This window comes from Excalfactoria chinensis, chromosome 5 (assembly GCF_039878825.1).
Source record: "Excalfactoria chinensis isolate bCotChi1 chromosome 5, bCotChi1.hap2, whole genome shotgun sequence".
NCBI classification, from domain to species: Eukaryota; Metazoa; Chordata; class Aves; order Galliformes; family Phasianidae; genus Excalfactoria; species Excalfactoria chinensis.
In genome coordinates this window covers 44,435,285-44,448,359 of record NC_092829.1, presented here as the reverse complement: position 1 = coordinate 44,448,359, position 13,075 = coordinate 44,435,285, and the positions used below count along the sequence as shown (strand labels likewise).

The window sequence follows — 13,075 nt, the reverse complement described above, 5'->3', positions numbered from 1 at the left end:
CATGTACTCTATCTACCCTCAGTCTCAGGCTTCACTGACTTACACCAGCATACATGTATAACCAAAATACCTCAGAGTGACAGCAGAGATGGTCATGAAGCACTTGGCAAATAGCATATTCAGCCTGGCATTAGAAAAGAAATATATCTTCCCTGAAAACCTTAAGTGGGATTTTCACGCATCGTATGTTTTCCACCAAAAATAATTACATACTGGCAAACCAAATTTGTAATGGGGAAGTAATGCAAGCAAGAACAGCTTTTTGATCATCCCTGTACTGTTTGTGAAGAATATAGAGTATGGGGCTTAAAGAGATTTTGAGTATTACCCCAGCATTGCTGCAAGCAGTGAAATGGTTGGTATGCAGAGAATAAGCCATAGACATTATCAGGTCCACTTATTTTAGCAGAAGTTCATGAGTTTTTACCACCAATGACCAAATGTCCCCACAGGCTGTTTAATCCTGATCCTGCAACACATACAGCTGAGCTGTATGCATCCAACCATTGAAAACAGAGGGGAGAAATATGCGTCATCATTGTACCAATCACTTCCAGGCAGTTTGCAGAATGTATCCATAAAATGCTATTTGAAGCTACCCTTGGGTGCTCAGGCTGTATTTGAGGATGTGAGGGGGGGCTGCACCCATACTGCTGGATGGGTCAGGCCATGCCATACCGATACCTGCTTACACAGCGCTTGCAAAACGGTACCTGCTTAGGTCAGGAGACCTAAGTTCTGGTGGTGTGTAAGTCTGGCTGAGTTACTGCAATTTGAAGCAGGTCATGTCAATCTTGAGCTACAGTTTTCCCACCTATGGAGTGGGGTTTGTATCTTAAAAAGGGAAGAAACAATGAATTGCTGCTTGCAAGGCACTTGAAAGGCATCGAGCAGAACATCATTCACTCCTACATAATACATTGATTAACTAATGGGCAGAGATCTACTGGTATGTTAAGAACCATTCAGAAATATGCCATTTCATTAAACTGGAACAAAACAACCCCCAGCAGGGGACAAGGGAGGGAACAAGTTGCTTCAAACACGGTTCAACTTTCTGCCAGTTTAATCTTTGTCTCATGGATAGACTTGTGAATCTTAATTTAATTACAATTCTTTAAATGTTTTCTGATATCATATCTGCATCTCTCTGTTCTATGCCTTTTTATGGTTTCTTTTCTGTTGTGGGTCTGAGGAATAGATCATTTTTTCCCAGTGTCCATTAAAATTTCCACTGCCTGCAGTGCAATAAAAGAGATGAACCTGCTGCAAGAGAAATAAGCTGATGCTGCACTGTCTTTTTAGAGCAACAAAAATCTTCATAGATTATTTTTCCAAGTGTCATGAATCTCCTTCAAAGTCAGAAGTCGCTGTTATCAATTAATAGACTTAATAGTCTCATTTTCAATTCACATTCAGGCCATGCAGAGGCTGTGCTCATCCCAGCAGATGGTTGAAAGCTTTGCCTTTCAGAGATAAAATGTTACCTTGTACATGGGGGTAGTGAGGAGGGGGGTGATTCAGGAGCAGAAAGATGTGTTAAAGTGCAGCACCTGAGGCCTTCTTGTTTTCTGAATTTACAATCTCAGGCTGGCAGTCGTATAAATGAGTGATGCTCTATGATGTTCTCTTCCAAGCAGGCTACGAAATTGGCAGGGAGTCTTCGGTTCTGTGCTGATGTGTCCAGAATTCCAATAATTTGATTCTTGGGTATAATGACAATTGGAGGCACAGTATTACCTTGAGAACAGAGAGGGGAGAGTCAGCTTCTGTATCCTGTATCGAATTAACAACCGATTCCCATTTACTCTCCCTGCTGAAAACTCTATTATGCAGGGTTCTTATTGCCCTTATTCAAGGACATGGAATTAAAAAAGTAATATTGATGGTAATGCTCTCATTTTCCTACCATGACATTGAATAATGGGGACAAAGAAGGGAAATCTTGAGGGATGACATGCCTTTTAAAATACTGACGGTGTTGAAAACACATAAAAGACACTGTAATGGAATATCAGCTAATGAAGTCATATTCATATTACCGTGCTTTTTTCTTTCTTTGACTTTAACTAATTTTTGCTTTTATTTATTTATTTATTTATCTATTTATTTTTGGTCATTGTTTTCTGAATATTTTATTTTCTTTTTATTCCAGAAGAGACTCCTTGCTGAAAGGAATACACTTGTGAGGAAGGAGGGGAAGTGCTGGTTAAGCCAATTCCAAGAGAAACCTCTTCTCCCTCCACCTGGACTCAAATAACAGGAGTTACATATGACTTATGAGCAAGATGAGATATGCAGCTGGCTTGAAAAAAAATGGTAACTCACAACAGTGTGATGAATGTAACATCACATGGCAATCTGACAAGAGAAGAAATACTAGGAATGACTATAGCATTTTGCTGTATTTATACTTGCATTCTTATACGTGGTAGATTTTTACACTGTTTTTTAACCTCTTCCCTTTGTTGGCATGCATATGTCACGCTCTGTGATATCTACGGGTTTATCTGGCTAGGAAACGTCCATCTACAGATTGACATAATTATACAGACAGGGGCAGAGTTATACTACTGCTCAAGTGGGGGCTCTTCTCTTGGCACAAGTTTTTGTGTTCCAGTTTTGCTTAAGTCTTACACAGATTAGATAAAATAATAATAAAATAAGAACACCCACCCTTCAGTATCATTCCATTCCAAATATATTCATTTGGGTTTTTCTCATGTAAGTGGTACCTTACACAAAATAATGAGCGTATTGGGATGTCTGGAAATAGTTTTAAGAGTAAGTGATGATGATATCTCCATTTCATAAGTGACCAACGGAGAAGCAGAATATTTCACTAAACTGCCAAAAGTCACACAGGAAGCACTTTCCAAGGTGGGAACAAAACACAGACCTTGCTTTCATTAGCGCAAAGCCTCTCTGAACTATTGACATTATTACCTCATCTCCACTTGGATGGTAATGAGGCCCCTTACACTATTTTCAGTCTACAAGGTGGAACTGTGGAAATTAGCTGTGCAGAAAGTCTGAGAAAGGTTAAAGACTACATTGCAAAGAGTTTAGGGAATAAATGCCTGAAGTCTGCTCTGTAATGATCTCAGTTGCTCCTGATCACATCAATTCCATCTTTACACCAATGTAATTCTGCCATTTCAGTTATTCTGGCATCACTTCTACTACTGTGCAGCACGAGGTCAGAACAAGGCTCAAAACCTCTTTGTAGCAATGCTGAAAAGTCAAAATCACTGCCTGTTTTGCCAAAATCCCTGGCAGCATCAGGACCACTGACAGAATGCTGCCCAGCTTCTGAAGTATGCACCACGTGCTGGGGTCAACTTCATCCTCCCTGGTGTAATACATTCCCTTTGATATCTATCTGTCTCGGTTTGGTATTAGCATGAGGCTGCAGGGAGAGCTGGCTGCTGTCATCTGTACCTTTTTTCTTCTTGCCATGTACTTACGGATGTTAATGAAGCTGTAAGCACCCCTTTCCCTTCTTGTACTGTCCTGCTGCTGTCAAGGTTTACTTTTTCAGGGAAAGAAGAAGCATGAAAGAAGAGGTCCCTGAGAGAGACATTAAACAGGGCATGGTGACCTGAAAAGCTTTAAAGGCATCTGCAATGAAGCTGTTTTTATGAACTTGCCTGGCAACACAGTGCTCACTGTGTGCTCCCATGCACAAACCCAAGGAATGACTGTGCACCTGCACCTTACCTTAGTATCATTACTATGTTCAGTAGGTGGTGCAAACCAACAGGAATACTGTGACAGAGTTTTTGCAATAAGCCACTGGGGATGATGAAGGTGATAGCTGGATTTTCCTTGTTCTGGGTACATAGCTTTCTTGCCTGTGCTGGCAGGGATGTATGCTAAGCTGAGAGCTGTAATTATAACAGCTGTCGATGGCCTCCAGAGGTCAGCATATCACTTGAGAAGAACTAAATCAGAGGACTCAAACAGCCCTTTCTCATTTCAAGCGTGAGATCACAGCTCCTGTATAGTTTTCAACTTCAGTGGTGGTAGGAATTAAAGCTTTTTGTCCCCAGTTCCCCCTGTGACAACAAAAGCAAGGGAAAAAATAGCTATAAGGATACAAAATAGCTATAAGGATGCAAAGTGTTGTCACTAACTAGCACTACTAGAAAAATGAGAGATCCCTTAGGTGACAATCTGACTGAAATGAATGGGACAAATAGTTAGCCAAGTGGTAGAGGTGCTACTGCTTATGGGTTGCTACCAATGGGAGGAAAGGACATACCAGCTGCCTTCTGAGTTGACTGACTTCTTCCACTGTGCTATAAGCTCAATTTTTAATATGTTTGAACAGAATAAACAGCCCTCAAAAGGATAGAGTGGAATCAGAAAACATGTAGACATATGAAGAGGATCAGAAGTGTGAAACAGCTTTCATGTAAGAAAGAACTTAGACTATTCATCCCAAAATGATACAAGTTGGAGAGGTTGTGATATAAGTCTATAAAGACAAGCATAGCACAAAAAATAGCGACAAGAAATGACATTCATCCTCTATTCCAGTATGTTTGACACCCAACTAAGTCACTGAATAACAGCTTTTGAAAAATATATAGCATAGAATGAAACTGACAAATAGGCAGCTTCTGGACTTTAAGGAGGCCAAAACTTTAAGAACCAGAAAGAGAGCAGGCAAACTCATGGAGAATAGGTCCAAGCTGGCATTAAGCACTGGGGACGGAATGCGAAGCTCAGAGCTTTTAGGGCTTTAGACAGAAATCTTTCTAAACATTAGGGAATTTTGATTGGTTCAGTTTATATTATACTGGTTTCACTGATCTGGAGCAAAATCAGGACCCTAATCCTACATGATCTCCTCTGAGATCAGGCAGCTTATTCTTACGTTACAAAGTATCACCCAAATGTATTTCATGGCATCAGCCAACCTCAAAACATCCTTATTAGCACTGAAGGGTCCATGTCACACAATATTACCGCATAGCTCCTTAATACGAAGAGCTCCATAAAGCTTCTTGAGGCTGACAGGTGTTCGCCTGTTGCTGCTTTGAAACACAACCTCAAGTGAATCCAGCAATCAGCTGTAGTCCAAGTGCAGAAATCCCGCTACAGAAAATAAAATAAATGATGCAAACAAAATATCTGGTCTGATTTCCAAGAAAGAAATAATAACACTCACATCTTCTGTCATTTTTATTAAAGCTGCAGAGTCTGACTACACACAACAAATATTTTATCGATATAATCTAAGTTAATAAAATAGTTGAACAACTCTTTAGATTTATATTTGTATAGAAATGATCTATGGAACATCTCATCTTGAAACAGCAGTGCCTGAAAACAACTATTCAGCAGGACTTCTTTGAAGAACAGTTTGGGACTAGAGGATGCACTCTTCATTCTCACAGGAAAAAAGAATCCATGCAAAAATAACCCCTACCCTCTTCCCCCTTTCTCTCCTAACCCAAAACATAAGGCCTTATCAAATGACCACATAAGAGACTGGCCCTTTTTTTTCCCAGTATTCCTCTTCATGTCTACATTAGGAGCAGTTGTCTAAACTGAGTAACTAAAACAAGTTGAAAAGAAAAATCAATTGCACAATCCTAGTCTGCAGGTGACAAAGTCATAACATCTCTTTACACAAGTCATTACTGTTTTTCCAGTTACGAGCATTCATTATCACATTGTGTTTGCTCCCCAGCTCTTGCCTATCTGGTTGATGTCAGTTATTGTTGATACGCCAGAAGTCAGTCTATCTACTATTGCTTCAGTCTCCCTTCTTCATTTATATGTAGCTTAGATTCTACGTAGCACTGCCTGAAAAGGGCCTACTCTGTGGTATTTCCCCCCCGTTTTAGACAAAGCACATAGCTCAGGTGGTATCTCCTCACTGCAGCTACGTGTCTGCATTGCCCGTGAGATGTCTTTTATAGATCATGAGCCATCTCTTTGCTATATCATTCCATTTATCTTAGTCCACTCATAGATGTCCTGTTCACATACTATGTCTGAGTTGATGAGGAGGTATCTGTCCCCAACACAGAAGTGTTTCTGGCAGGCCGCACATTTGAAGCATTCAAGGTGATATACTTTGTCCTTCACCCGCATGGTCATCTCATAAGCCCGGATCCGTTTGTCACACGAGGCACAGAGGCCATCTTGGCCAAAGAGCCTAAAACAACAACAGCAAAGAAGCAATTAGAGTTCTTTTGCTAGAAAGTTGGGGAAAAAAATAGTCATAACAGGAACACAGCATCAGTGCATTGCCTCATTAGTCATACTATTGTGAAGGTACATAGAGGTCACACGGAAAGCTGCTGAGCAGAACTCAAATCTTTGAAATGCCAAAAACTGAGGTAGACAGTCCAAGGTCTTCATTTATTTCTAAGGTAATTGGCTTCTGTGATCAATGACGTTATCCTGAAATATTGAGCAGCTTCAAGCAGATTAAGGGTTCACCAGATCATAGCATAAAGTTGTGTGATGCTAATACTTCCTCTTATACCAGCAACAGAAATTACCTTTCAGTACCCCTATCTTCAGCTGTTGCTATTGTTGTTCACAGGAAAAAGTTGCCACATTATGACATTGCTACCATTTAATATTCTACTGTCTGCATTCATTGCTTCCACATTTGACATTCTTTCAGACTCACATATTTCTGTATTCATGGAATCACTCCTGCTGGGTTTCAGGATACACACTAAGACCTTACAGGTACTCTGCCGTCACAGAAAATTCTACGTTCTGGACTGTACTTTTCAAAAGCAGATTGAGATTTCCTGCTGAGATAATTATGATATTTTCTATTAGAGGGAGCCCCTAGCAAAGGCACCATGTATGTGTCCCCCACACAGCATGTGCCAGAATTCTCAGCTGAAGCAGAGCAACATACCCAGCTATGTGTGAGGGCAAAATGAACAGCAGCATTTCACACAGTCTGTTGGTTACAGAGTTTGTAAGTCATATCATTAATAAATAAGGGACATATATAGAGTATGTATATATATATATAAAGTCATAGAACCATTTAAGTTGGAGAAGACCACTAAGATTATCACATATATTCTTAGAAGGAGGGAGAAATCCTATTACTTGTGTAAAGAATACACCCATTGACTTTGAATTCTATGTATCCATACTAATTACAGAAAGATTTTGTCCACCCCCTACACTTCACTTCCGTGCCTGCTTCATTTATCCTGAACTGGAAATGGAATGCCTACTACAGAGAGCTCTTTAAGGGTAGAAGACATTATTTCTTTAGTCTACCAGGAGATGTCAGTGTCTACTTCTGCCCAACTAAAGTAATAAGGTTACACAAACGTTCCAAGATGTCTCATTAATGATGGAAGATATCATGCTATATTATTAAATAAACAAAAACATTCCATCTCATGGCAAGAAAACACATTACTGTACTGACATATTTTCTGTTGCTTCCCTTTTAAGACAAGAAGTATCTGGGAAGTGTAGCTAACACTGGTTCATTGCTGGAACACGATGTCTGCTGAGAGTTTACAAGTGGTCCCATTTCTGCCAAGAGAAATTCCCATCAGTAAGTTCTGGAGCACAGTCACTAGGAGCTCCTTTGAGATGTTGCTTTTATTTTTGTAGACTTCAGTAAGGTAGCTGAAAACATACGCAATTTCTTTAGTCTGTTCCACAAACATCCTGCAACACTGGGGATCCAATGGGACAAATGGGATACAGCCAGCACAGCTAAGATCAAAACACTTCTCTTTTAACTGAGAACCTTTATTAAGGATGTTTTGTGAAATATACTATTCCCAGTTTAATCCTTTTTACTAAAAAAATAGGGCAAATCAGATAGGCAGATGTTGCTGAGAACTCCACTGGTCCAACTTAATGGGATCAAACTTCCTAGTACTGGCTGCAGCTCCACACTACACATCCAGCACATGCTGTCTTTCTGCTTGAAGTGCCTCCGGTAAGTTACCAGTGATGCAGAAAAAGACATGGATCAATCAATGTACAAAAGGCTGTCATTTCAGAACCAAACAAGTCCCACTGCTTGGTGAAATCAAGCGTCTCTCAAGGGGCTGACATTACCACATCAGAAAATGAATTAAATTCAGTTACCTTGGATACCGTGTTCTTAAATGAGAGAACGAAATGATCTTTCATCAGTAGCCAATCTCAACACCTGTTTTTATATAACTTTCAGCTCCACAGCAATGCCTGGAGTGGCACAGAACTGCTTAAAGCCATTCTTGGGAGCTGGCTTGCAGTCAGCTTGGGCAGGGTGGTCCTGAAATTCATCACTGCTTCCCAATTTCTGCTTGGCAGTACCCCACACTGACACGGCTCAGTCAGCATCCAGATATCTGGGGAGCAGCAGCGCTGAGCAAACTCCATTATTCTTAAACTCTACATCTAAGATTAGCCGAAATGAATTATGCATGATTCTTTGTTCACTAGCTGTACCTTAAATTGATAGACAAAGCTGAAATGGTAGAAAGAAGGGGAGGTGAGTGAAATAAGTTGCCCAGAGAGACGGTGGTTGCCCCATCCCTGGAGACACCCAAGATCAGGCTGGACGGGGCTGTGAGCACCTGATCTAGGGTAGGTGTCCCTGTTCATTGCAGGGCAGTTGGACCAGAAGACATTTAAAGTCCCTTCCAACTTACACGATTCTATGATTCTATGAGAAGTGGGCTGGGAGGCTGCATACCTGAGATAGTCCCTCCGGCAGAGCTTCCTGCCCAGCTTGTAATATAGCCGCCGCCCCACCTCTCCCAGCCGGCATCCACACAGGTCACAGCTGAGGCAGTCCTCGTGCCAGTACTGGTCGATGGCCTTCAGGAAATAGCGGTCCCCGATGTTCTGCTGGCAGCCCCCGCATGTCAGCAGTGACGGGGGGATCTGCAGCACCTCATCCACTGGCTCCCTGCGAACAAAAGGGGCATTGGAGAAGGGAAACACACTGCCACCATGCCAGTGAGAAGGAGGAAAACCAAAACTAAACACAATGGCAGGTGGGTTGGGTGAGCACACAGAGCACACCCTCATTTTTTTCTCCCAGTGGAGAGAATGATTTATCCCCTTCTAACATGAGTGGGAGTGAGCAGGATGTCACTCTTCTTGGGCTTTAAAGAGATTGGGATAACTTAAACTATAAGGAGCTAATAAAAGGAGCCAAATTCTCCTAACTTGTTTTTATATTCTTCTTCAAAGGATAACACATAAACATGAAGATCTCTTTATCACCCAGGAATATTTATTACTGTAAGTATACCTACAATGTTCGTAGAGCAATGGTGCCAGTGTAGATACATCTTTCTTTTTTCTGCTGGACAAACACAAATTGCTTATCATGGGGCTCAATCCACGCAGTTCTTAAAAATACAAACATTTCAAACAACACAATTTTCATGTGATTGAAGACTGCACTTTTTCAGGCACTTATTTCAAAAAGGTGCCTGGATTCTCTATGGAAACACTGGTCAAGTCCATATAGGTTGACCAGCAACCACAGTCCTACAAGTTCTGACTGTATCCTGTTTTCCAGTAATCCTGTTTTGACACAACACATAGCCAGGCTTCAGTTTCCATTCAAAATAACCCCCTTTCTTTTTCCCCAGTATTTTTAAGATTTACCTATGAATGCCTGTATGAACTCAGACGACATCTGGATCTACCTCTAACTTACTGAAGAGCCCCATAAAGCAGTTATGCATGCACCCCAAAGCACATAAGCCCATCATGTAGACTTGATGCTTTGAGCTTTGACTGTTGTGCTGCTTGGGAGCAAAGGCTATTCTGTCTCACAGAGGACTGGGACTAGAAAAGGTACCTGAGGGATTCTACATGTAGCCAGATTTCCTCTGGGGAATGTAAATTTGAAGACTAATTCTGAGGATGTTATTTCACTGAGCAGCATTAAATAAATAACTACAACAGATGTAGCTGCTGCCCAGCTGGTTTATGCTTTGCTGCTGCTTTGAATGAAGCCTGGATTTTATATGATTTTCAAAGCCTAAAAGGAAGGCATGTGAGCTCAGTTCTGCAGTGACCCAGACCCTCATCCAGACCCCAGGGAAGCTGGTAAGAAGACTTTGGGATTACTCTTTTAGCACCTGTATCATTTCAGCCCTCTGCTAGTGGAAAGGAAATTACAGGTTTGCACATTTAGGTTTATCTGCTTTACTGGACCACGACCAAAGTGCTCAACAGGAGGCAGAGCAGAACCCCAGACTGTATGGGGTTCTCAGTCCACCAGTGCCATATCTCTGCCATTGGTGGCACAGAGACATGCCAAGGGCAGAACTGGGCTACTCTGGGATTCCAGCAGGCAACAGGAGAAATCCTATAACTGCTGCCACAAGAAGCCCCATACAGTGTATTCAGCGGGTCAGCAGTTTTCTAGGGAAAAATGACTTAGATCAGCGTGGAGAAATGACCACTGGTCAACAACTTCTGTGCTATGAAACTGATCATGTAGCTCTCATGAGCTGAGCCCTGGGATGTGATGAGACAACACGCTCAGCCCACTGCTTTCTCAGTGCTCAAGCTGCTGGGCCCCAGCAGTGCTGCCCAGGCTCTGTGAACTCCCACTGAAACTCCAAGCAGTGTGGGCTGTGACAGGAGCAGGCCCTGCTTCTTCCAAGCTTTCTCTGTTGAGCCCCAGAGTTCCTTTCCTAGAGACTGGGCTCTGCGTGCCACCCAACAGAGAGTGCAGCTGTAAGGGAATGCACCTTAGTGTCCCTTATTGGCCATCATGCAAAACCTGAGATTGCAGCCCCAAAATATTTTAGTCTCACAGGTTCTGGGAATCACAAGGCAGCTCTGTAGCAGCCCCACACATGTTTCTGAGGAACAGAATTTCTTTCTTCTCCATCACTTTTTTGATGTCCACATATTTGCATGCCAGAGAAGTCAATAGGACACCAGGCAGGAAAGCAAATAAATTCTACTAAAGCACTGCATTGCAAAACGGGACACTGACACCCAGGAGTTCAGATGCTGATTTCTCAAAGATGATAGAAGAAAAAACGTAGCACACAAAACATCAAACACAACACAGCAGGAATTGATTTAACCCACAGTGGGGATGGTTCCCCTGTGCTCACTTGCAGCTACAAGAGACGGCATTTGAATATCTCGCAGGAAACAAACTGCGGACGACCAAACTTAACTAAGAGCAATGTTTTAAGTGCTATCTGAAAAAGGAGATTTTCTTTCATTCGCTCTTATCACGATTCCAAAGGGGTGTAACTGCAGCTACGAAGGCACGCAGCGCTGTTTCACCCCGAGCTGCCATCACCCCCCGCAAGGACGGTGCCTGCATGTCCGGGAAGGCTGCACAGAACCGACTGCGGGACGGGACCTGCGGTTCGGCTCCTTCCACGAACATGAAAAACGGGCAAGGGAATTCTCACCACCTGCACCGTGGGGTCCCCCTGCACGCCATTTGTGCAACACCTCCCCCAGCAAAGACCTTGAAAGTTGCACAACGCGAGGCGCTTTGCAAATGTGGAAGTCGGGCACCCACAGATAACAGCTCCGACCTTTCGCTACAATCGGCTAAGAGCGCGGGGCAGGTCCGGGGACCCCGGAACGATCATCGCTTTCAGCTTAGGCGAGAGCCCCGCAGCGAGTCCCGCAACCCAGGGGCGGCTGGAGGCGCCCGGCCCGGAGCTGCGCCCGCAGCCGCCTCCCAATGGGGCTGTCCAGCACCCGCGCTCCGGCCCCGGAGACCCCCGCCGGAGAGGGGTCCCCGTGGCAGCCGAGGGCGCGCGGGGCCGGCAGGCTGCCGTCGGTGGCACCGCGAGGAACGGAGGGGTGGGGAGGTAGAAAGAAAAGGCACCACTTACTCGGAAGGATCGAGGCTCTTCCTCTCGATGGCCGATGACATTGGCAGGGATGGCTCCTTTGTAGCGTGCCTGTGGTGCGATCTGCCCCCGCTGCCCCCGCAAAGGCCGTCTGCTCTCGACGCCTTGTCACCAGCCGCGCTCCCCCTCCGCCCCCCAATGACATTCACAGGATTTCCTCCTGCAACACCAAAGAGAGACACAAACGCGGGCTGGGGCGGCTGCCGGGCTCCGGCGGCGGGGCTGCCCGCGGGCTCTAACCTCCCATCCTCGCCGCGCTCCTCCTGCGCTCCGTGCGGCGGGGCCGCCCCCTCGGCTGCGGCTCTGCGGGCGTGCGGGAGGCGACTACCGCGGCCACCGCTGTCTGCCCGCCGCTGCCCGCCCGGTCGCTGCCCGCCGCTCTCCGGCGCCTGCCCGGCCGCGGCTCTCAGCTCGCCCCGCGAAGCCGGGCGGGTGCTGCGGCCGGGGAGCTCGGCATCGCTATTAGTGCTGCGCGGCGCGGCCCCGGCTCTCCGGTTTCATTTCCTTTTTCCTGATCACGATTCAAATACAATAGAAGGAAATCACGCTTAAAGAGACAGCTGCCCGTTTCTTAACTGGACTCCTGGGGGTTTAGCAACACAAACAGCGGCATCACGACTCGCTCGGCTTCTTAAAGAGACAGAGCTCGGGCTCCCCGCAGCCGGGGCTGCGAGCTGACGCTGCGTTTTCACATCGCGACGTCACGGAGCAGAACCGCATCGCTGCGCGGGGCTCCCGGGGAAGTGCTCGACCCGAAAGCATCCAAAGGGCTGAGGGAAACCCCGGCCGGCTACAAGCGGCCGGCAGCCCCGTCCTACGAGGAATCACAGAGGGTCACGCTCCCTCTCCTCGTCCTCTCCTGCCCCTACACACGCACATGCCCACGCCACGCACGTTTCGTACGGCACCTGGAGTTCAGGCGCTGGGTCAGAACTCGAGCGCTGTTTTCTACCTAGAGCGCAAATCGGTCAACTAAACTGCTTCCCTTGTATCCCGTTGTGTCCCTGAGTCACTGGTGTCTGCTTCCAGATGCCCCCGAGTTCTCGGTAAGCACTATAACAAATTTATATCTTGATGCTGCTTGGTGTTAATGAGCTATAAAAGCTCGAGAGTACAGTATTGATCCATAATGAATCACACGGAAGCTCAAGATGGGAAACTCTTGCCCGAATGTCTCTATTTCCACTCCCATCCTTCCTCCCCCTCCTCTCCATCAGCAC

General features: G+C 44.9%; 1 protein-coding gene across 2 annotated transcripts; it reads right to left on the bottom strand.

The window, feature by feature from the left end:
* Window positions 1-1,179: 1,179 nt before the first annotated feature.
* Window positions 1,180-12,508, bottom strand: LMO2 (LIM domain only 2). Of its 2 annotated transcripts, XM_072337710.1 has the most exons (5): window positions 12,096-12,508; window positions 11,838-12,015; window positions 8,696-8,911; window positions 6,004-6,172; window positions 1,180-1,740 (listed from the first exon to the last, which is right to left on the bottom strand). In XM_072337710.1, exons 1-5 carry the CDS (start codon window positions 12,100-12,102, stop codon window positions 1,642-1,644), a joined length of 669 nt encoding a protein of 222 aa, XP_072193811.1. In that variant the 5' UTR covers window positions 12,103-12,508; the 3' UTR covers window positions 1,180-1,641. The 2 variants fall into 2 exon arrangements, with proteins under 2 accessions (XP_072193811.1, XP_072193812.1); XM_072337711.1 differs by lacking the exon at window positions 1,180-1,740 and having other exon boundaries at window positions 5,140-6,172; window positions 12,096-12,503.
* Between the last annotated feature and the right edge of the window lie 567 nt (window positions 12,509-13,075).